Genomic DNA, 20,443 nt, shown 5'->3' with positions numbered 1-20,443 from the left:
TTTCTTCTTTTCCGCATCACAACGCGGATCCTGGAAACCAGCAGTTCCTGGCCTAGTTTTGGGGCTTCTCTGCACCGTTGGTGTCGTACCGAAACAGTGTGCAATGCTCTCTGGGTTCAAAGCCTGTGAGGCTTGTGCGCGTCAGATGTTGGGCACTGACACGCACCTTATTTGCATGTGGAGCCTTGGTGTGCACGACGATTCCAAGCAATGCTGCGACTTTCAACAGATGAAGCCGAAGTCCCTACAGGAACGCTGCATGAAGCTGTTGGCCGCACGGCTGTCCTGCCCAGCCTCTCCTCGTCGCCGCTCTCTCTCTCCAAAGGGGCCCGTTCCCGAAGCCGCTCCCTCGACCGGCACCCTAAAAAAGGTAAGCGGAGCCACAAACGTCCACTGAGGTCCACCTCCCGTAGGTGTGGCGCTGGCGCCCTCTCCTCTCGTAAGGGGTCAGCTAAGGGTGCCCAGAGGTCACCTCCTCCATACCCTCCTTTTCCAGGAGTTGGAGCGACACACGCCCAAATGGAGGCATACTCCCGGGCTCTTCAGTCCTACTTTGAGTCCCCCTCTCTCCCTGGCGCGCCTTCGGGCCCCACAGAGGCGCAGTGTACTCAAGCCGGGCCCTCGTCGGCGGATCCTTCCCCGACCAGGGCTGTGTGAACCGACTCCGACTCCGGAGCCGAGGGGACAACTTTGGGCAGTGGCCCAGACCATCTTGGTAGCTCTAGCCCACAGCGCCAGTCAACGCATAGCCCTGTGTGGCTTCCTGCGCGGACGGCGAAAACAACGCCGGGCTCGCAGCCGGGCGCGACGTCCAAAACCACACCCGACCCTAAGCCTGATCCCACATCTGGGGCAACGCTTGATCCGATGCCGGTCGACGTCAAGGTAGCGCCTCCAGTGGAGGCCGTCGACGTTCAGTCGACTCCGACACGGCACCAAACGACTCTGCAGTAGACGCATTCATTGCCGCCAGTGTCCATATGTTCATCTACACCGGCGTCCATGCCTGAGGTTGACCTACCTCCGGATTCCTTGCTTCTGACTTATCAGCGGTGTCAGGCGACACCGGTATCCGCTGCAGCCCTCACGGAAGCTGCTGCTTCCCCAGACCAGGGGCCACTAGTGCAGGTCCCTAGTGTGGCATGGCCTTCGTGTCATTCCCCGACCCCGCTCTTTATGGCAACTGTGTGGATTAGCCTTTAACCGTCTCCTACGGACGGCCTCTTGTCCCCTCCTAGGGTGATTACTGAGTTTGGGGCCGCCTATGCACGGACTATCAACAGGGCAGCTGCAATTCTCGGCTTTCAGCCTTCTGTGGTACCCCTCATTTTCGATCCCTTAATGGATCTGCATCATCTCAAGCCCATTACCGTGGAGCCCTTACTACCCCTTAGGGGTGCTTTATTAGAAGTCCTGCCTGGCACCTGGGCACGGCCCTATTCCAGAGCCCCTGTTGATCGGGCCATTGCCGGTAGGCACTGTCCTGCCCCAGGCATCCACTTTGACTGTCCCTCCACCCTACTGCTCAGGGCCTGGTAATTCAGGTGGCTTTTGGGTTACAAGACTCCTCCAATTTGCCTTTATTTCCTCCCACCCGGGAATCCCGGTGGCTGGATGCATGTGGAAGACAGCTTTTTGCTTCTTCTAGCGCGGCCATCCGCGCTTCAAACACTACATGCGTGTTTGTGCATGCGTTCTCTGCACTCTGGGGCTCCGTGGCTAACCTTCTCCCTTCCCTTCCGGAGGACTTGTGCCCAGAGTTACTCTGTCTTGTCCTTCACGGCAAGGAGATGGCACATTTTTCAATACGCTCCTCCCTGCATACCACAGACTCTGTGGGCCGAGCTCTAGCACGGTCGGTGGCTTTGTGCCACCATGCCTGGATGCGTGACAGTCGCTTCCCTGATAATATACGGGAGAGCCTCCAAGACATGCCATGTAACGGAATAGACCTTTTTGGGTCCCACGAGAACTCGGCGATCTCCAGGCTTCTGTTAGGGCTGCCATAATTCTGCCGTATCACTGACTCACTTTTCTTTCTGGTTGCGGGGCTTCCTTTACGGCCCAGTTTTTTATCAGAGGCAGGTTGGTGTCTCTGTATTGTCTGTATACCCGTTTGGCTGGGTTGTTTTTGTTTTCAGTCCTCTGACTGTCTGTTTTGCCAAGAGGACCCCCCCTTCCTTGCCAGGGGTTGACCCTTGCCCTATGTGAGGCATTGGCTAGTGGCAGGTGTCTACATTTGCCGTTGTACGCTCCAGTGGAATTTTCATTGTGGGTATCCCTCTGGGACTCATGTACCCACTTTTACTGCATTCCGCAGGGTAGCATCCCTCTATTGTCTGTGGTGTTTCGACTCCTGGTCTAGGTCTATGCTGTGTGGTATCTACTTCGCATAGCCTGGCATTCTGCTTCTTGTCATATGGTCCGTCTTTTGGCGCCAGCCCCTTCTGGGTTGTTCTCGCCAGTAGGGAGTTGCCGTGGGCCTCTCTGTTGTACGTTGTGATGGCCTTTTGGCTTATTCCCCAGCAGTTTTCTCCATGTCCCCACTGCTTCCGTGCAGGGATTTCTACGTTCTGCTGGCATTCTTAATGTGGCGGACTTGTGGAGCCAGTTCTCCTTGAACCCTGCTCTTCCTGGCATCTAGGACCCGTGAGTTGGTCCTGGTTACTCCCTTGTTAGGCTCGTCTTTTCTTCTAATTGACCTGCAAGGGGACTGTTCTCTCTTCCGGACCGGAGGCAGACGCTGCTTATAACCTGGACTAGTTTCACTTTCTGTATAACTGGGGGTACTTTTGAGTGTTCCCTAGTCCCTGGGTTTGGACGGGTTCAGCATCTTCTTGAGGCTGTTTCTGCACCATGTTGTTCCTAATGGCTTGTGCGGGCTTTCCTGCCTTGGTATTGGCCCTGTCCTCTTACATCACCAGATCTTCTCTGGTGTTTATGGCCTGTTGCGCACAATAGCAAGAAGGCATCTCAGCTGTTCCTGCTGTCTTGCTTCCTGGTGTTCCATCTGGTCGCGTATGAGCGTCCTTCTGGCTGTGAATGGGCATCCTTTCAATGCTCACACACATGTCTGGCAGGCTAGAGTCTCCGCTGTACTCTTCCTCTGTGGTGCATGTGGCGGTGGTTCTCGTTCTCTCCACATAACCACTTACCAGTCTTTTGGGTTGGCTTTGTTTACAGCCGCATCCTGCAGTTCTTTGACACGCCATAGGTTCAGTTCTACTCTCTGCGAGGTGCTGAACTCCCTCTTCTCACCAGTATCTTTACTAGGTTTGTTTTTGTTCCATGTTGGCCCGTGCTGTGCAGGGGTCAGTATCCTGCTGCCTTCGTATCTTTACAGGGGCAGGTTCAACAGTGTTTTACGCTGTTCGAGTTATTTAACTGGGTCTAGCTCTGGCTTCTTGTCAACACTTTGAATCCTGTGGATCCTCCATGCCTCTTTGTCTTCTTTCGAAGTTCGTCATTTTTTCATTCAGGCACAAGCGTTCTGGCTTGGTGTTTTCCTTCTCTTATCCCCTCTACATATGGGGGTTTTCGTGTTATTCTGGATGGGCTGTGGTGCCCTAGCCTCCTCTTGATTCCCGCTCTCCTCCGGGCATAGGGATCTGGTGGATGGCTGCGCTGTCATTTCTGTCCCCACTGTGTTTTGTCCTTTGGTTGACGATACTCTTTTGGTCACGTTATTGACGGCTAGGTTCTCTCTGGCCTTAGTGGGGTTTAGTCGCAGTCCCGCCTCCTCTATGGGTATGGCTTTGGTATCTATTCTAAGTTAAGGAAACTGCGCCTAGACGTCTCTATCAGATGAACAAATTACTTCGCTTCGGTAACAATGTATCTGGTAGAGACATAGTCTAGTCGCAGATTCCTTAACGCCCGCCCGTCCTGCGACAACCCTTTCAGGTTGGGCTTCTTGCCTTTGCCTCCCATTGGGTGACTTTAGTCCTCTGCGGAGTGACGTCTTCTCTTCTCTCCGACTCACAATGCTACATTCTGTTTCGTAGCTCTGCTCTATCCATTCTTATGATTGGATGGTATGCTCATATGCCATGTGTCCTTTTCAACCCTTACCCTGGGTTGTCCGATGTGAATCTAATTCTCCTACCCCCGTCCTTCCCTTATATCTTCTTCAGCCGCTTGAGGTCACTTGCCTCCCCTGCACTCTAGCGGTTGCAGTCTCTGACTATGCTGGATTCGGTAGGTCCCTTATTGGGATCTGAGGTCTCCTTTTGGGTGGTGCCTTATGATAGTTTGTCCTTACTCCTGTGTTCTGAACTGGTTGTCCTTCACTTTCATATATTGTGGTTGAAGCCTTTCTGCCGACTGCTCTGATGGTTCACCAAGGAGCTATAGCTTAATGGTAGGTCTTGTGCCTCTGGTGGCACAGGCTCACTCAGGCCAAGGTTTCAGATCCTGCCTATGCTCTGCATCTTCTTCTGCCTCCGGGGGAGGTTTTGGCCTTAACAGTTGCGGGGGCACCTCCCAGAGTGGTGCTCTGTTCTTTTCTCTCCCTCGGTTTAAGATATGCGGTGCCCGGCACTGTCTTTCTAGAGTGACTTTTTTTTACCAAACCTTGTTTTTTCTTTTTCTACACACTGTTCCTATGTTTTCACAGTTTTTGGTGGTGGCTTTGCGTTCTGACGCGGAAAGTCTTCTGACAAAAACTGATGTCAGCGCGCCGGGGCAGGTCATACATGGTTTCGCTGATGTCACGTCCTTGGACGACGTCAGGGCGGTGCCGTACGGCGCACCCCCCGGCGTGCAGAGGTGCTGCTACCCAAAGTTTTCCAGGTCTAGTCTGACGCCTGGGGATTTTCTAAGTTAAGGAATCTGCGGCTAGACTATGGAGTCCATTACGATGTCGGTCGAATCGCCCGACATTCATGCCCGCACACCACCCATTTCCCCCCTGCCATATTACTATGGTGAGGGGGACCGCGGCGGACGTAAACACCGTCTGCCACTTTTCCACCCCGGTCGCCTTGTTGCCGGGCGGAAAACGTTTAATATGGTGGCGATGTCTATTCAGACATGCCTTTCCGTGGCGGCAATGCCGCCACGGAAAGGCATGCGGAGACTCCCTGCGCGGGCCCGTTGCGAGCCCCCTGGGACTCCGGGGGGTGCACATGGGGGGTACCTTAGGTAACCCCCCCCCCGGCATTTCAAAGTGCAACATGGCAGGCACTGCGCGGTGCCTGTCATGTTGTGCTTTGAAAGGCACAACGTATTGACAGCTAGAATATTGTGGTCAAGAATATCGACTTAAGGTAAGTAATATTGATTTGAAAAATATAAAAAATATCTAAGTGTTTAATATTGTTGCAAAAATATAGTTGTAAAAAATATCGATTTTTTAATTAATGTTATGTTTCTTAGTATATATTTTAAATGTATATGATGTCTTTTTTTGTATAAGAATTGTTTATATTTTTTAATATATGTGTTACATTTTTAGTAGCTATTAAAAAATTGGGGGGGGGGGAATCTTGCGTTTTTTAGTTCCGTAGCGGGTTGTGGGTTTATTGGGGAATAGGGTGGGAAGTTATTTAATTACATTAAATTAATATGTTTTTTCATTAATATTTATTTAATTGAGATGTTATAGTGTTAACTGTGTAAATTAATTTATTATTAATTAATAATTGGTTGTTAATTATAATTATTTAATTGGTAATTGTGTAATTAATTGTAGGTGTGTGTTTTGGGTTTTATAGGGGTGAAGGGTGGTAACTATTTTTTATTTATTTATTAATAATAATTGTTAATTGTTATTATTATGGTAATCGTGTAAAAAAATGTTGTGTGTTGTGTTTATAGGGGTAAAGGGTGGGAAGTGATTTGTGTTTAATTAATATATAGTTGTTAATTAATGTTAATTACTGGAAATTTATTTTGGGCAATTGTTTATTTTTTGTCTGTTGTTTTTACTGTTAAAGGGTAAAGGGTGGGTATTAAATTCATTTTACTTACTTCATAATAAGTTGTTTAATTGTAATAGCCTGTAATAATAAAATAAGTTTTAATTGATTAATTTATTATTTTACAGTTTAATTTAGGTGTGTTGTGGGGATTATAGGGTTAAAATGTGGGTAGTTACATTTTATTAACAATATGTTTAATTGATAAATATGTCAATTATGGAAGTGTGCTTTTTTCAAAATTTAGAAGTGTGTTGTGAATTGTTTGGTGGTATAGGGTAGGAAATAAAATAATAACATTTATGTAATAATTCATGTTTTTGTTTGTAAATATTTTCTTGTTCAAAATATTTTTTGGGTGGGAATACATTTTTTATTTAATATATTTGTGGGTATTTGTTCTATGTAATTAATATTATAATATGTTTTCTTTTTATATATTAAATATATTGGTATTTTAATTTTTAACATATTTATATATTTACGTATTCATTTTTATAATATTTTTTTATTTTGAAATATTTCTTTTGTTTTTATTTTTTAACTGACTGGAGTGTAAATAGTAATTTTATCCCTTCGCTATCCAACACTTTCCCTACTGTTGCACTTATTGGGGTGGGAATAGTTATTTCTACCCTTCCGCTATCCAAAAGTTTCCTACTGTTGCACTCACTGGAGTGGGAATAGTAATTTTTACCCCTCTGCTACCCAACACTTTCCCTACTGTTGCACTCACTGGAGTTGGAATAGTAAATGTAATCCCTCCGCTATCCAACACTTACCCTACTGTTGCGCTCACTGGAGTGGGAATAGTAATTTGTTCCCCCTCCCTATCCAACACTTTCCCTGCTGTTGTACTCATTGGAGTGGGATTGGTAATTTTTACCCCTCTTCTATCCAAAACTTTCCTTACTGTTGCACTCACTGGAGTGGGAATAGCAATTTTTACCCCTCCGCTATCCAACACTTTCCCTACTGTTGCACTCACTGGAGTGGGAATAGTAAATTGTACCCCCCCGCTATCCAACACTTTCCCTACTGTTGCACTCACTGGAGTGGGAATAGTAAATTGTACCACTCTGCTATACAACACTTTCCCTACTGTTGCACTGACTGGAGTTGGAATAGTAAATGTAATCCCTTTCCGATCCAACACTTACCCTACTGTTGCACTCACTGGGGGGGCGGGGATAGAAATTTTTACCCCTCCGCTATCCAACTTTTTCCCCACTGTTGCACTCACTGGAGTGGAAATAGTAAACTTCACCCCACCGCTATCCAACGCTTTCCCTACTGTTGCACTGACTGGAGTTGGAATAGTAAATTTAATCCCACCGCTGTTCAACAATTACCCTACTGTTGCACTCATTGGAGTTGGAATAGTAATTTTTACCCTTTCGCTATCCAACACTTTCCCTATTGTATTTATTGGACGGGGAATAATAATTTTTACCTCTCCACTATCCAACACGTTCCCTACTTTTGCACTGATTGTATTGGGAAATTGAAATTGAATTTTTTAAAAATATTTTAATGTTTTCATTCATTATAAAAAAAAATTTCTAATATTTTAAATTATTGATATATATTTTATTTTTATATAATTTTGAAGTTTTAAAAGAAATTAAAAATATTCGTTTAATTGTTTTAAAGTAAATATATATGTAAAAATTATTATGTTTGTGCTTTTATCTTTTTTAATTACGTTTATTTGTTATATTTTGTTAAAAGTAATTTCAATGTTTAATATAATTAATATATATATTATTTTATTTTATATATATATATATATATAAATCGATATTTTGTACATCTATGTTTTTTACAACAATATTTTTAGTCAATGTTTTTCTACTTGCCTGTTTAAGTATAGGGAGTCGATATTTTTTTAGTCTATATTTTTTAATCGATATTTGTGACATCAATGTTGTGTCAGTGAACCGGGGCACCGCATCATTATGCAATGACCATCTCGAAATCGTCTGTTACAATCCTATCATGTTTGTGAGTGTCTTACAATAAATGCATGGTTTTAAAAATACACTGTGTGGTTCTTTTTCACTTAATCAATACCTTTAAGATTATGTTCTGGTAAAACAAGCTGCTTTACACTCCTTCTGAATTAAGCCTGATGGCTGCTCTCCAGTGCTACCATTTAGAGAGCTTTCTGAAGTTATCTTAGACCACTAAAATCACCATAAGCGTCTGGATTGGCGTAGGGTGCCCACTTACATAAGTGAGCATTATACACAAATCCAGCTTCTCACAATAATACATTGCTGTATTCAAGGTGTGAATTGTCTGTAGAGTCCACAGTCATTGCAGTAGACTATATAAGGGTGAAGGGAATAAAGTAACATTACAAAAAGGATTTAACAAATAGTGTACTGCATTGTGCTTGTATTATGGAAGCCATATCTGACAGCCTGATGTACTTGAGGGCCTAAGGGTAAGATACTGTCCAACATGAACCCTAAGCTCTTAAATTTATATTGAAGGATGGTGGATTCAAATATGATCGACATACAATGTTCTTGTCCCATGTCATGTTTTACCTGTCCTATCGCTAGAATGATGAGCGTAACATTTATTAATTCAGTTGAAGCCAGATATCCTGCATCCAAAATTGTATTAATATGTGGCAGATGGACAACTTATCGCCTCTTCCTTTTGGACTTTTGATGAGGTGTAACGTTCAGTGTCAGTCAATCGAGATTGTTTATTCGGTTTACAACTAAACCATAAAAGCATACAAAAAAAGACATTTAAAAACAGTAAATATATATATTCACATGGGCACTTAGAATTAAAATCAAATTTTACAATAATTGACCGTCATTAATATTCACAAGTCGGTTCAGTGTTATTTGGATAGGATTGGACCTTTTTCCAATTCTATCTTGTTGCTGGGTGTCTGTGATGTATGTATGTGTATAGTATTTAAATAACACAAACCTAGCCAAAAGGCAGCAGTGCACTGCACAGGATCAAAGCCAAGCATAAACTCAACAAGTGATAGGAGGGTAGCTCTGTTGTGGATGTTAAATGCATTCTGAGGTAGTTTTCTCTTAAGTAGTGAGTCTTCAACTCATTCCTAAATTGGAGCAGCGTTGGGGCAGTCCTGATGAATAAGGGAAATGAGTCCAGATTATGGAAACATAGATAGGAAAAGCCTACTGCCTTGTTTTTTCTTCTTTTTTTCTTATACTTCTTTTTCTGCACTCTGGTGGTTTTCTGGCTGCAGGTTTGCTGAAAACCACCAGAGGTGATGAGTTTGTGTGCAAGATAAGCAGGGTGCTGCTAGTGATGGCTTTGTATATGATGCAGATGGTGTGGACCAGCAAGAAGAGCCAACGGAGTTCCATTAAGATGCGGGTGATTTGACCATATTTCTTCTGGCCCTGGATGAGACGTGCTGCGACTTGTATGTCTGGGAGGTGATGCAACATGCTTTATCACCATCCAGATGTGAGTGTATGATTGCTTGAACAGCAGTTCCGAAGTTGCTTTCTTGAAGATCTCTGTTTTTCTGACAATATTCCTTAAGGATGCGTTAGTGTCAAGTCTGAATCCAAGTGACTTGGTATGTAGTGAAAGTTGGGGTTCGAAGCTGTCAAGGTTTATGTAAATGAGCCAGGTTTGTACTGTTTATTGTTTTTGACAACAGGAATTCTTTCTTGGTTGGGTTGAGTGTCAAGTATGTGCTGGACATCATAGGTCTGGATGATGTGAGGATTTTTTATCTTGCAGCGAGCCAACCAGATCATTAGAATCTGTGGTAATTTTTCAAACCACAAATTTGATGGAAAAATATGCTCCCTTATCCATGGAGACCTTTATTTTTTGTTATGCATATATCCACTTATTGAATCGGTGAATCTTCTGTGATTAAAGCAGCCAAGATGTACAAAAGTGCTAACCTTTTACAGCCTGCTCATCAACTTTTTTAAACACATATTTCTCTAAACAGAAAAGATTTACATCTTAACAACAAAACACGCTTTCTGAGTGATGTTCTACTCTCATGTCAAGTGTCATTTAAGTCCAATCTGATAGAGACTTCTAGCCATAGATTCATTACCTTAGAATATCCCTTGCCATCAGACTGGAACCATAAGATTTTCGAGCAGCACTCCTGCGCAGTTGCAGCTCCTCTACTTATGCCTTTTTGGAGACAAGACTGGAGAGCTTCAAGGACATAGGTCTATGACCAGGTCCTTGGATTGCATAGCTCCTTGTCAACCCAATCTGCCTTCCGACCCTTTCGTAGCTAAGGAAGGGGTCGCCAACCGTGCCCATACCCTGCCAGCCACCCCGGCCAGCAAGGTTAACAGCCTTTCCGTGGCCAATTATGTGGGCCACATAGACCAAGTCAGACAGGTAACCAGCAGTCTGGTCAGTCCACCACTCCCCCCGCAGCTGCTGCCTCAAAACCTCTTTAGTCCGCCTCCAGACCATCATGGGCATCAAGTGGGAGGCAGAATACGCCATCACCTCCACCACTGGTGATCAGTAACATCAGACAGTTGAGTACTCCAGATAGTCCAAAGGGGCTTCTCCTTACCCTTTGTGATAACCCCACCACCCATGCCACCCACTTACAATCGGCTGACGGAGTACCATCTCTCCTTGCTCCGTCATGAAGTGCTGGCTCTCTTGGCCAAGGGAGCCATAGCGAGTGTGCCTGCATCAGAAATAAGCAAAACAAAAGGGGATGATGGACGGAGCGTTTGAGCAAATCAAACACTCACCCCTAGTCAACTGATCTGGGTTTAATCCATCACCATTCTTTAGTTCACTCAGCCACCCCAGTTCAGACATGGCCATATCCAATCAGTCTGACCCTGTGCCTCATGGGAACAGTCCAGCCCGAACTGCCAAGCCATGTCTTCCCTGGACCGGAAACAAGCATCCTGGGACCGGTTTCAGATTCATAATCCTCATTAGCCAGGCTATCTTGAATCCAGTGGCCAAGTGAGCAAGGGACTTACGTCTGAACATACCCTGCCAACTTTGGGCGAACAAAGCGATACAAAAGGGGATGATGGACGGAGCGTTTGAGCAAATCAAACACTCACCCCCAGTCAACTGATCTTGCTGAACTTGCTCTTTCTCTACATCTTCTTGAAAAAGGAGAAGTTCAAAATGCTCACACTTGCCCATGCTTTGTCTGCCCTAGACCACGGCGACTGACTTTCAGGATGCATATTTCCACATCCCGTTCTGCTGGCTCACAGACGATATTTGTGGTTTACAGTGGGCCAAGAGCAATTTCAGTTTGCTGTCCTACCTTTCGGCCTTACCAGCAACCCTCAGGTGTTCACTGAGGTGTTGGAGGTGGTCACAGCTCATCTGCAGAGGTCGGAGATTTCAGTCTTTCCCTACCTCAACGACTGGTTGTTACAGGCAGGCTCACCCCAGGCAGTTGTCATCCATGTTCAGATTAAGGCGAACCTCCTGCATTTGTTGGGGTTCACTATCAACATGCTGAAGTTGCTCCTGACTCCCTCTCAGACACTCCCTTTCATTGGAGTTGTTCAGGACACGGTGCAGTTTCGGGCCAATCCTCCTGAGCAGCGAGCTCAGGATATTCAGGCTATGATTCTGATTTTTCAGCCTCTATTCTGGATTTCAGTGAAACTGACTCTGCGGCTGTTGGTCCTCTTGGGCTCTTGCATCCTGCTGGTGACACATACCTGCTGGCATATTCGGGCTCTGGAGTAGGACCTGAAGGGCCAGTGGGTGCAGCATCAGGGGAATCCCTCCGACACGGTCTAGATGTCGGAGTGAACTTCAAAAGACCTGCAGTGGTGGCTAATGAATCCCATTTGGACCAGTGGCAGACACCTCTCCCTTTCCCAACAGTGCAGGGAGCCTTGGTAAGATCTATTTGCTCCCAATGAGAACCCACAATGTCAGCAGTTTTGTGCGCTCGTGTTTCCAAGGGGACTTGCACTCAGAGATGCTTTTTGTCTCGAAGGGAGCTTCAGCCTCCTGTACGCCTTTCCGCAATAGCAGTCCTGCTAAGAGTTCTCAAAATTATCAGGAACGACCAAGCCCAAATCATTCCTGTGGGTCTGGTATCTCAAGCTCTTGAGCATGACCATTGGTCCTCCAGTCAGGCTGCCTCTTCAGGAGGATCTTCTGTCACAGCAATAAGCCAGGGTTCTGCATCCAAACCTGTGCACTTCCATCTGCATGCATGGAGATTGAGCTGCAACAGTTGACAGCTTTAACTTTTCGGCCGAAGTCTGTAATGTTATTCTGACTGGCAGCCAGGTGTTCCTCCACCATGTTGTTATATTCCTGCTGTTGGAATAAGTTTGTGTCTGGTGGTGTGCTTCCCACACGTTGGACCCCTTTCCTCACCTTTATCCAAGGTTCTTGTTTGACCTATCTTTGGCCCAGCGGAGCTCTGCGATTTGACACTGCCAAAGGGTGTCTTTCTTTAATCTCTGCTTTCCTGTGGTTGCCGTACCAATCTCCTCTTTTCAAATTCCCTCCTGTAGCCAGGTTCCTTAAAGGTCTGCATCACTTTTCCCCCCTCGCCATGTTACATGCCTTAGTGGGACCTCAAACTTGTTCTCATTTTCCTGATGTGCATGCAGTTCAGACATTTGCACAATAGTCCTCCTTGACTGCCATTAAAGCTGTGTTTTAGTGGCCATTACATTGGCCAGGGGGGTCAGTTAATTGAAGGCCCTCTCTGTGCACCCTCCCTGCACCTCCTTTTACCCGGGACACCTCCTTCCTTCTGAAAGTTGTCACTACCTTCCATGTAGGCCAGGGCATTACCCGGTCTACCTTCTTTGCTGCACCTCATCCCTCGAAAGAGAAGGAGAGACTCCACTGTCTTAGCCCAAAAAGAATGTTGTTCTACCTTGATCAAAGAAAAGAGTTCTAGGTGGATGATCAACTGTTCATGGGCTATGTCTGTGTGGATCATCCTATGCATTAAGATCTGCTATGCGTTGGCCAAGAAACAGCCTCCTGAGGGCTTGAGCACTCACTTTACCAGAGGAAAGGCTGTGACCATTGTGTTAGCATGCAGCATTTCTCTCCTGGACATCTGTCAGGCAGCGGCGTGGGCATTACTGCACACGTACACAAAACATTACTGCCTGGACAGTCAGGCCCGCAATGACGGGCACATCGCCGGTTCAGTCCTCCTGGACTTCTAAGTCTAATCGGGTTTGCAGACCCACCTCCGGGGAGGTATTGCTTTGGGTATCCATTCTAAAGTAAGGAATCTGCCACTAGAAGTCTCTAGCAAATGACCAAGTTACTTGCCTTCTGTAACACCCTGCCTGGTAGAGAGACTATCCGAGGTGGTGTCTATTTAGGTACCACACACACCACTTCCAGAAACGACCCTGCTCCTATGGGCACATAGGAGCACTGTTCAAAAATCTTTTGGATCCATTCTGACACCTGGGGATATTCTAAGGAAAGGAATCTGCGGCTGGATAATGTCTCTACTTGATAAGGCATAACCAAAGGTAAGTAACTTGTTCTTTAGTGGCTTTGGCTGTAGGCTGACTCAAAATTTCCCTCGACAGCTAAATGTAAAAACACATCTTTTTTCACCACCCTCAACTTGTTTCCCCTGGATGAAAATAGCCATGCAAGACCTTGGATGACTACGCCAAGCAATTGCCAGATTTGGAGCAAATCTGTCCGGGGCAGGAGCAGCTTATCTTGGGGAAAATAGAGGGGGAGGGGCCCGGATAGGGCGGGGAAAGGGTGACGACATAGACAAAAAATATAAAATATTCTGAGAAAAAAGAAAAAAACACTTCCTGCTGCCCGCCAGGGTTGCCTCGCACTGTTCCGCCTGTCTCCGCCGTTGCAGAAGGATCCAGCCTGCCTTGCGGCCAATACTGAAGCTGCTCTCATGCATGAGAGCAGCTTCAGGATTGGCCAGAGCGCTGATGATGTGCGCTCCAGGACAGACTGGGAGTCTGTGCCTGCTCTCTCCAACCCCAGCAATGTAGCTGAGGTTGGAGAGAGCTTCACTGCGCATGTGGTGTTTGGCTGGTCTGAAACAGCTGGCCAGAAAACCACAATCGCAGTGTAGGTAGAGCCCACCACTCCTCCTCCAGCCTATAACCACCCTGGCCTGCCCTCAGATGTGAGACCCTTGCTCATTGCACCATCAGGATTCAAGCAAACCGGGCCGAAGACGGCTGTAATGCCAGAAACCGGTCCCCGGGAGCTTGTTTCCTTCCCAGTGTAAGAATTGGCTTTTGTAGTTTGGTTTGCCCTGTTCCCATCATGCACTGGGACAGGAACAGACTAATTTGCATACAGCCAGGTTCTGAAACTGGGATGGTGCAGTGAGCTAAAAAACGGTGTTGAATCTAGCCCTGATCTCTTGACTGGGTGAGAGCTTTCTGCTTAATTCAGAGACTCTGTCCCTCACCACCCCTTGTTGTAAATATTTCTGCCCCAAACCCCCGCATAAGCTAAATTAAACAATAATAAAACGGATTTTAAACCTTTTGATTATCGTTTTATTTTTACATTTTTTAAAGTGCTGGCAGAGGGGGGGTGACGCTCCTCCCCAGGAGCCACCCCTGGGCCGGAAAATAAAAAGTTATAGGCAATTCAAAAATGACTATTCAACAAAAGTGCATCACAGCCATAACTACACAGAGGTGACTCCTATTGTTTAGTATATTATAATTGTATTGTATTGTAATTGTGTTTATATAGCGCTTACTACCTCTGACGAGGCATCAAAGCGCTTTTTCGGCGAGTAGCACGCTACTCCGGGACCCATAGAGGATTATTGTTGAATTAGTATAGTGAAACATGCAAGTACATTTTAAGTGGTGGATAGGTTAGTCAGTTAATTGGATTTGGAATGATAGCAGAAGGATAGAGGAGGACAAAGGTTTGTATTTATGTAGCGCTTGTTGACGCACGCTATTCAGGAAGCCTACAAAGGATTAGTGGTGAATTAATATGGTGAAATTTGAAGTAATTTCAGTGGTGGATATTAGTCAGTTACTTGGAGTGAGAAGGATAGCGGAGGGATAAAAGGGGAAGAAAGATTTCCATTCATATAGCACTTGTTACCCCTGATGGGTGTTGAAGCGCTTTTCTGGCGAGTAGCACGCCACTCCGGAACACATAAAGGATTACTGTTGATTACTGTTTTACCTTTTTGGGAAGGTGAACTCCTTTTCTGTTTGTTTCTGTCATTTCAAGGCCTTAGACTTCTAATCAGCATTTGAAGAAAGTTTGCATTCTCTTTTGTTTTTTTGAGTAAGAGTGTCACAGGACAGCCTGATGTTTTAGTTCTGAATGAGAGCTATGATAACTTTAGCTTGTGTCCATTCTGACTTTCTTTCTTTGCACCTAGGGCCAGATGTAGGTAAGTAACATTTACCGAATCTTAATTACCGAAAATTACCGAATTTTACCGATTCGGTAATTAAGATTCGGTAAATGTGAGGGGTTGGTATGTAGGGAATCCAGATGTTCCCTTTTACCGAATCGGTAAAATTCGGTATTTACCGATTCGGTAAATACCGACCGGTAATGCTCCATTCATTCCTATGGGCTTTGAAGCCCATAGGAATGAATGGGGCATTACCGGTCGGTATTTACCGAATCGGTAAATACCGATTTTGACAAGGGTGCAGGGGGTGTCACTTTGACACCCTCTAGCACCCCCAAAAAAGGTTCGGGTGCCATGTGGCAGGCATACCTGCCCTAAGGGCAGGTCTGCCTGTCATATGGCACAGGTGTGCATTCATACATGTGCATGCACACCGGAATCGGTATTTTACCATCAAATAGAATTTGATGGTAAAATACCGATTCTGTAATGCTTGTGGGACTCAGAAGAGTCCTACCTACATATCAATTTTACCGAATCTGATAAAATACCGATTCGGTATTTTACAGAATCGGTAAATTTACCGATCGGTAAATTTACCGATTCTGTAAAATACAGGGCCCTACATCTCAATTTGCATTTACCGGTCGGTAACGGCCGATTGACCGGCCGGTAAATGGCCACCTACATCTGGCCCTAAGTCACTGCTGGGTGTTATCAGGCACGTGAGACGATTACAGTGTGGGCATTCAACTAGCACACTTAAAACGGGCACTCTTGCACTTGTAAGTTGGTCTCTGGTCTCCTTTGCGAGGCCTGCCTCTCGACCCCCCCTTCAACTGCCCTCTAGAATTTCTTATATTCATTCTTCTTCTGGGTGGCTGGATTGCGACTGACGACAGTTGCCAATAGCGGTCAAAGCCACCAGAAGGAGAAAGTATCTACCTACGGCAATAAAATCTCCTCTGCTATGTTACTTTCTGCAGTACATTTATCACTGGCCTCAGGTGCATTTCCCGCGCTTTACACCTCTCATTATATTGACCCGAGGAAAACGAAGCAGCAGTTATTGTGTTTTCCAACAAATAAAATGTTATGGGGGCTCTGGGAATGGACTGCCGTCCTAATACTGTGCATTTATGGGTCCCATAATCTTTTTTGTTATTTCTTTTTCAATGTTTTAAATTCTAGAAAGCATTATTAACCAATACTTACTTCAGCTACATGATAATGTAGCTCGCCTTGGTGAGATGTGAGGGTCTCATCAGAAATGATCCAAAACGATGCTTTATTTATTTTTATTTATTTATTTAATGCAGTTTTGTATAGCGCCGACTTTACCCAAAGATGTCAGAGCGCTTTACAACAGAACCAAGTAAGTTACATAAGGAGATTTACACACTTTAACAAGTTACAAATGCCATCAGGATAATTAAAAAACCATAAAATACGAGGTGGCAAGAATAGGTTTGTCAAGCTGTGTTCTTTTTGAATTACTTAACATGTACGACGAGCAATGTTAGTAAATGCATTGAAGTCCGATTAACGGCCGCTTTCCCTTTGTTTCATTTAAAGGTTAGAAAAAGACGGTATTCAGCAAAGCCTCAGCAGTGATGCAAGGGCCCTCGCAGCGCAGGCCCAGCAGCGCGAGCAGGAGCTGACACAGAAGATGCAGCAAATGGCGGCGCAGCATGGCAGAGCCGGTAGGTGGTCGGCAGAGACCGGAGCCCGGGCACGCGCTCACAGTCCAGGCCCACGCCTAGCTGTGAAATGACATCAGGAACACCTGTAACCTTTGGCTGGCCGAAGGGAGCAGATGCGAACAGCACCGGAGATCCCGAATTACATATTAGTTAGCATTTAAAAGAGAAAATGGCGGGCATTGCCCACTGTCTGTTGATTTCGGAGTGCTGCTCTCACAGCTGTTGCGCCATCTGGATTATGAGTTTATTTACCTGTGTGCAAGAAACGCAAAGCTGAGAGAGGCCACTACAAAGTGGAAAAACAAAGGCCTTCTTTTTGGCTGCTGTTGCCGGCGCACATGTTATATGAAGAATATAGCTTCAGAGGCTCTGCGGGAAACGCTCAGAGCGTGTCGTTAAAGTCTCCTGAATTGCACTGTACGGTTCCCACAGTACACACATTATGGCTGCTCTAAAAGCCTAATGAGGTGGATTCAGCATCCAGCTTCACCCATTAATCGGTTCTTAATTCTCTATCGCAGCTGGATCTAATTCACTAGCCCCAAATTGATGTGTTACTTTATATCAAATAATATCTGAATAAAATAAATGGTTAACGCAGAAGTTATGTGGCACACCGTTAACATCTTTCTTTTTCGCTCTCGCTGTCAGATGTACTATTAATGAAGCAACGCCTGCAGCTGGCAGCGCAGGCCAAAAGCGACATCTTTCATCGCACTGGCGCAGTTACACAGTCTCACTTGGCGTATAAATTCTCAACTTTAATCTGTAAGTGAAGTGCATTTCAAATACACAGCTCTGTGCGCATAGGGTCAAAATAGTGTGGAGATTGTCTCTGCAGTAAATCATCGCAACCGCTCTTCATCTGCCCTGTTAACGCTTGGAATCTGACAGAGACCTCTAGCTGCAGGTTCCTTACCTTAGAATTATCCCTTGACATTAGTTTGGATCCGGACCCTTGCATGAAGGTAGGTGGTACTGTCTATGTATGAAGTGACATGTGCAGTACCTACCTAGGCACCACCCCAGCACACTGACGTCAGTTCTTTTCTTTCCGTACCAGTCAGTGCAGATCCATAGAAGAGATACCCCCATCACTTCTTTCTGACCTTTTTTGACCATTTTGTCAAAGATTCTTGAGACATTGTCTCCCGGTGTGGTAGGGATGTCTCAAAGGAAGGCTGGATTCAAACCCTGCGGTTATGGTCACCGGCAAATGTTGGTGACGGAATCTCACCTCTTCAGTGTCTTAAGCATGACCATGACACCAAGACCTGTGTCAGCTGTTGCGCCAGGCACCCCAGGGCCTTGAGGGAGTGATCCCTCAAGCTCCTTGCCACGATGAGTGACGATCGATCATGGAGCCATCGATCTACCTCAAAGTTGTCCCATTTTAGTAACTTCCTCAAAAAGCAAAAGAGCAAGAAGTTGAAGACGGCTTCAACTCGTCCCGTCCGTCGAAGTCATCTGATGAGAAGAGGGAGTGTTGAAACTTGAGACTTGCCTTTCCGATTGAGCTTGAGCGGTCTCCGTGTCTCCCCAAGTTTCTGGGAGCCGGACTGACCCCCATCCAACTCTTCAAATTTTATACGGCCATGCACCTCATATTTGGGTGGCCTGTCCCTGCTGGAGCGCCTTCGGGCCCTGTGAGTACGGAAGGGGCCCCTACTGGTCTTCCGCTGGCAGGTTCGCCCTCGGCGCCATTTGGACCCATGGATCCGGACCGGTGCCGGTCGAGACACCTTGATCTTCCCCGGCGCCGGGCCAGCTGACGACTGCACTGCCCCCATTCACATCCTGGACTCCGACACGGAGCCAGCTGGGCATCGTCCAGCACCGATTGGAGCCATTCCCTCCAGGCTTGAGCCCCAGCCATATTCTTAAGGGCTGTGACTTGGGTAAGATTTGAAGGGGCCACTGAACCTTACCTTTAGGGTACCACTGAGAAGTGGTAGGACCATCGCCCTACCCTTAAATTCCCTGTGGAGTAGGTAACCTTTCTCCTTCCACCACGTGTAGATAGTCTTATAGCTTTTACGTCCGGATGAATTGCGCTGTATCCTTCAGAACATACGCATGAAACATGTTGACCAACCACTACCCGACCACCCGGTAGAGTATACTTCTCTGGATCTTAGAACCAGGAAGTCATCTCTCCCCACTGTTTTTATTAAGGTAGATAGCCACACCATTAAAAACACACAGTGGACTACCTAACCTTTTTTTAATCACCACAACTTCTTCACATCTACACACCCCCCACTAGGGCCTTCATACCCACATGCACCAACTGGCAGGGACAGAAGATCTCCGTTAAAGAGCCCCATCTGGGTGCCCGTCAGACATTGCACCGCCAGTTTGACGAGGAGCAAAACCCAGCTGATGAAGCATGACACCTAGCTTGCTGGGTGTGTGAGGGTTTTAGTCCCGAAAGGGAGGATTCCCCTCCCCCTTTCCTGTGTTTCTTTCCTACGTGTGCACCTGGCTCCCCCTATTTCTCTCCTTGGGTAGACCACACTTGGGGAACTGCGTACCTCTCTTTGTTTACATATTCCTGGGCCTCTACGCTGGACCCCGTCATCAAATAGCCCTATCTGTCCCTCTCATTGTAATTTGTCCACAGACTTTACCTGCGGTTCATTGTAGGTCACAAACACTTTCAGTTCAACATGCTCCCCTTTTGCCTTACATGTGCCCCTCGGGTGTTCACCAAGGTGATGGCAGTGATTGCAACTCATTTACAGAGATCATAGGTAGCAGTCTTCCCCCTATCCTGATGACTGTCTGTTGAAGGTCGGCTTGTCCCAGGCAGTCGGCTCCCATCTCCAGACTACGGCTGACCTCCTGCACTCAATGGGGTTCACTATCAAACCGAACACCTGACCCCTTCTCAGACGCTCTTTCATTGGAGTTGTTCTGGATACAGTGCAGTTTCATGGTTATCCTCTCGAACGGTGAGTCCATGATATTCAAAGTGCAATACCAATGATTAAGCCTCTGTCCTGGATTACAGAGAAATTGACTCTGAGCTTGCTGGGCCTCATGGCCTCCTGCTTGTGACACATGCCAGTGGCATATGCGGGCTCTACAGTGGGACCTGAAGTTCTAACGGGCACAGCATCAGGGAAATCTCTCTGACCTAGTCCAGATCTCGGAGGGAACTGCAAACAATCTGCAGTGGTGGCTCACAACCTGCAATTGGGTCAGAAGCAGACTCCTCTCCCTTCCCCAACCAGATCTCTTAGTAGTGACAAATGCGTCACTTCTAGGATGGGGCAGCCATCTGGGAGAGTTGGGGATCCGAGGACTCTGGTCTCCGGCAGAATCCGGTCTCCATCATCAACATGCTGGAATTCTGGGCGATCCGACTGGCATTGAAAGCCTTTCTACCCTCCATCAAGGGAAGGCTAGTGCAGATGTTCATAGACAAAACCACCGCCATGTGCTACTGCAACAAAAAGGTCAGGGTGGGGTCG

General features: G+C 46.2%; 1 protein-coding gene across 1 annotated transcript in view; it reads left to right on the top strand.

The window, feature by feature from the left end:
* Positions 1-20,443, top strand: part of SDCCAG8 (SHH signaling and ciliogenesis regulator SDCCAG8) — a 1,376,087-nt gene that overhangs the window by 654,773 nt on the left and 700,871 nt on the right. The window contains exon 14 of the mRNA XM_086925289.1: positions 16,840-16,967. Within this exon, the coding sequence (XP_086781415.1) occupies positions 16,840-16,967 (128 nt within the window). The remainder of the gene's footprint in view (positions 1-16,839; positions 16,968-20,443) is intronic.

The sequence above is a fragment of the Lissotriton vulgaris genome, chromosome 6 (assembly GCF_964263255.1).
Source record: "Lissotriton vulgaris chromosome 6, aLisVul1.2, whole genome shotgun sequence".
NCBI classification, from domain to species: Eukaryota; Metazoa; Chordata; class Amphibia; order Caudata; family Salamandridae; genus Lissotriton; species Lissotriton vulgaris.
The sequence above is the reverse complement of the archived record's forward strand: the minus strand, read 5'-3'. Positions and strand labels throughout refer to the sequence as shown.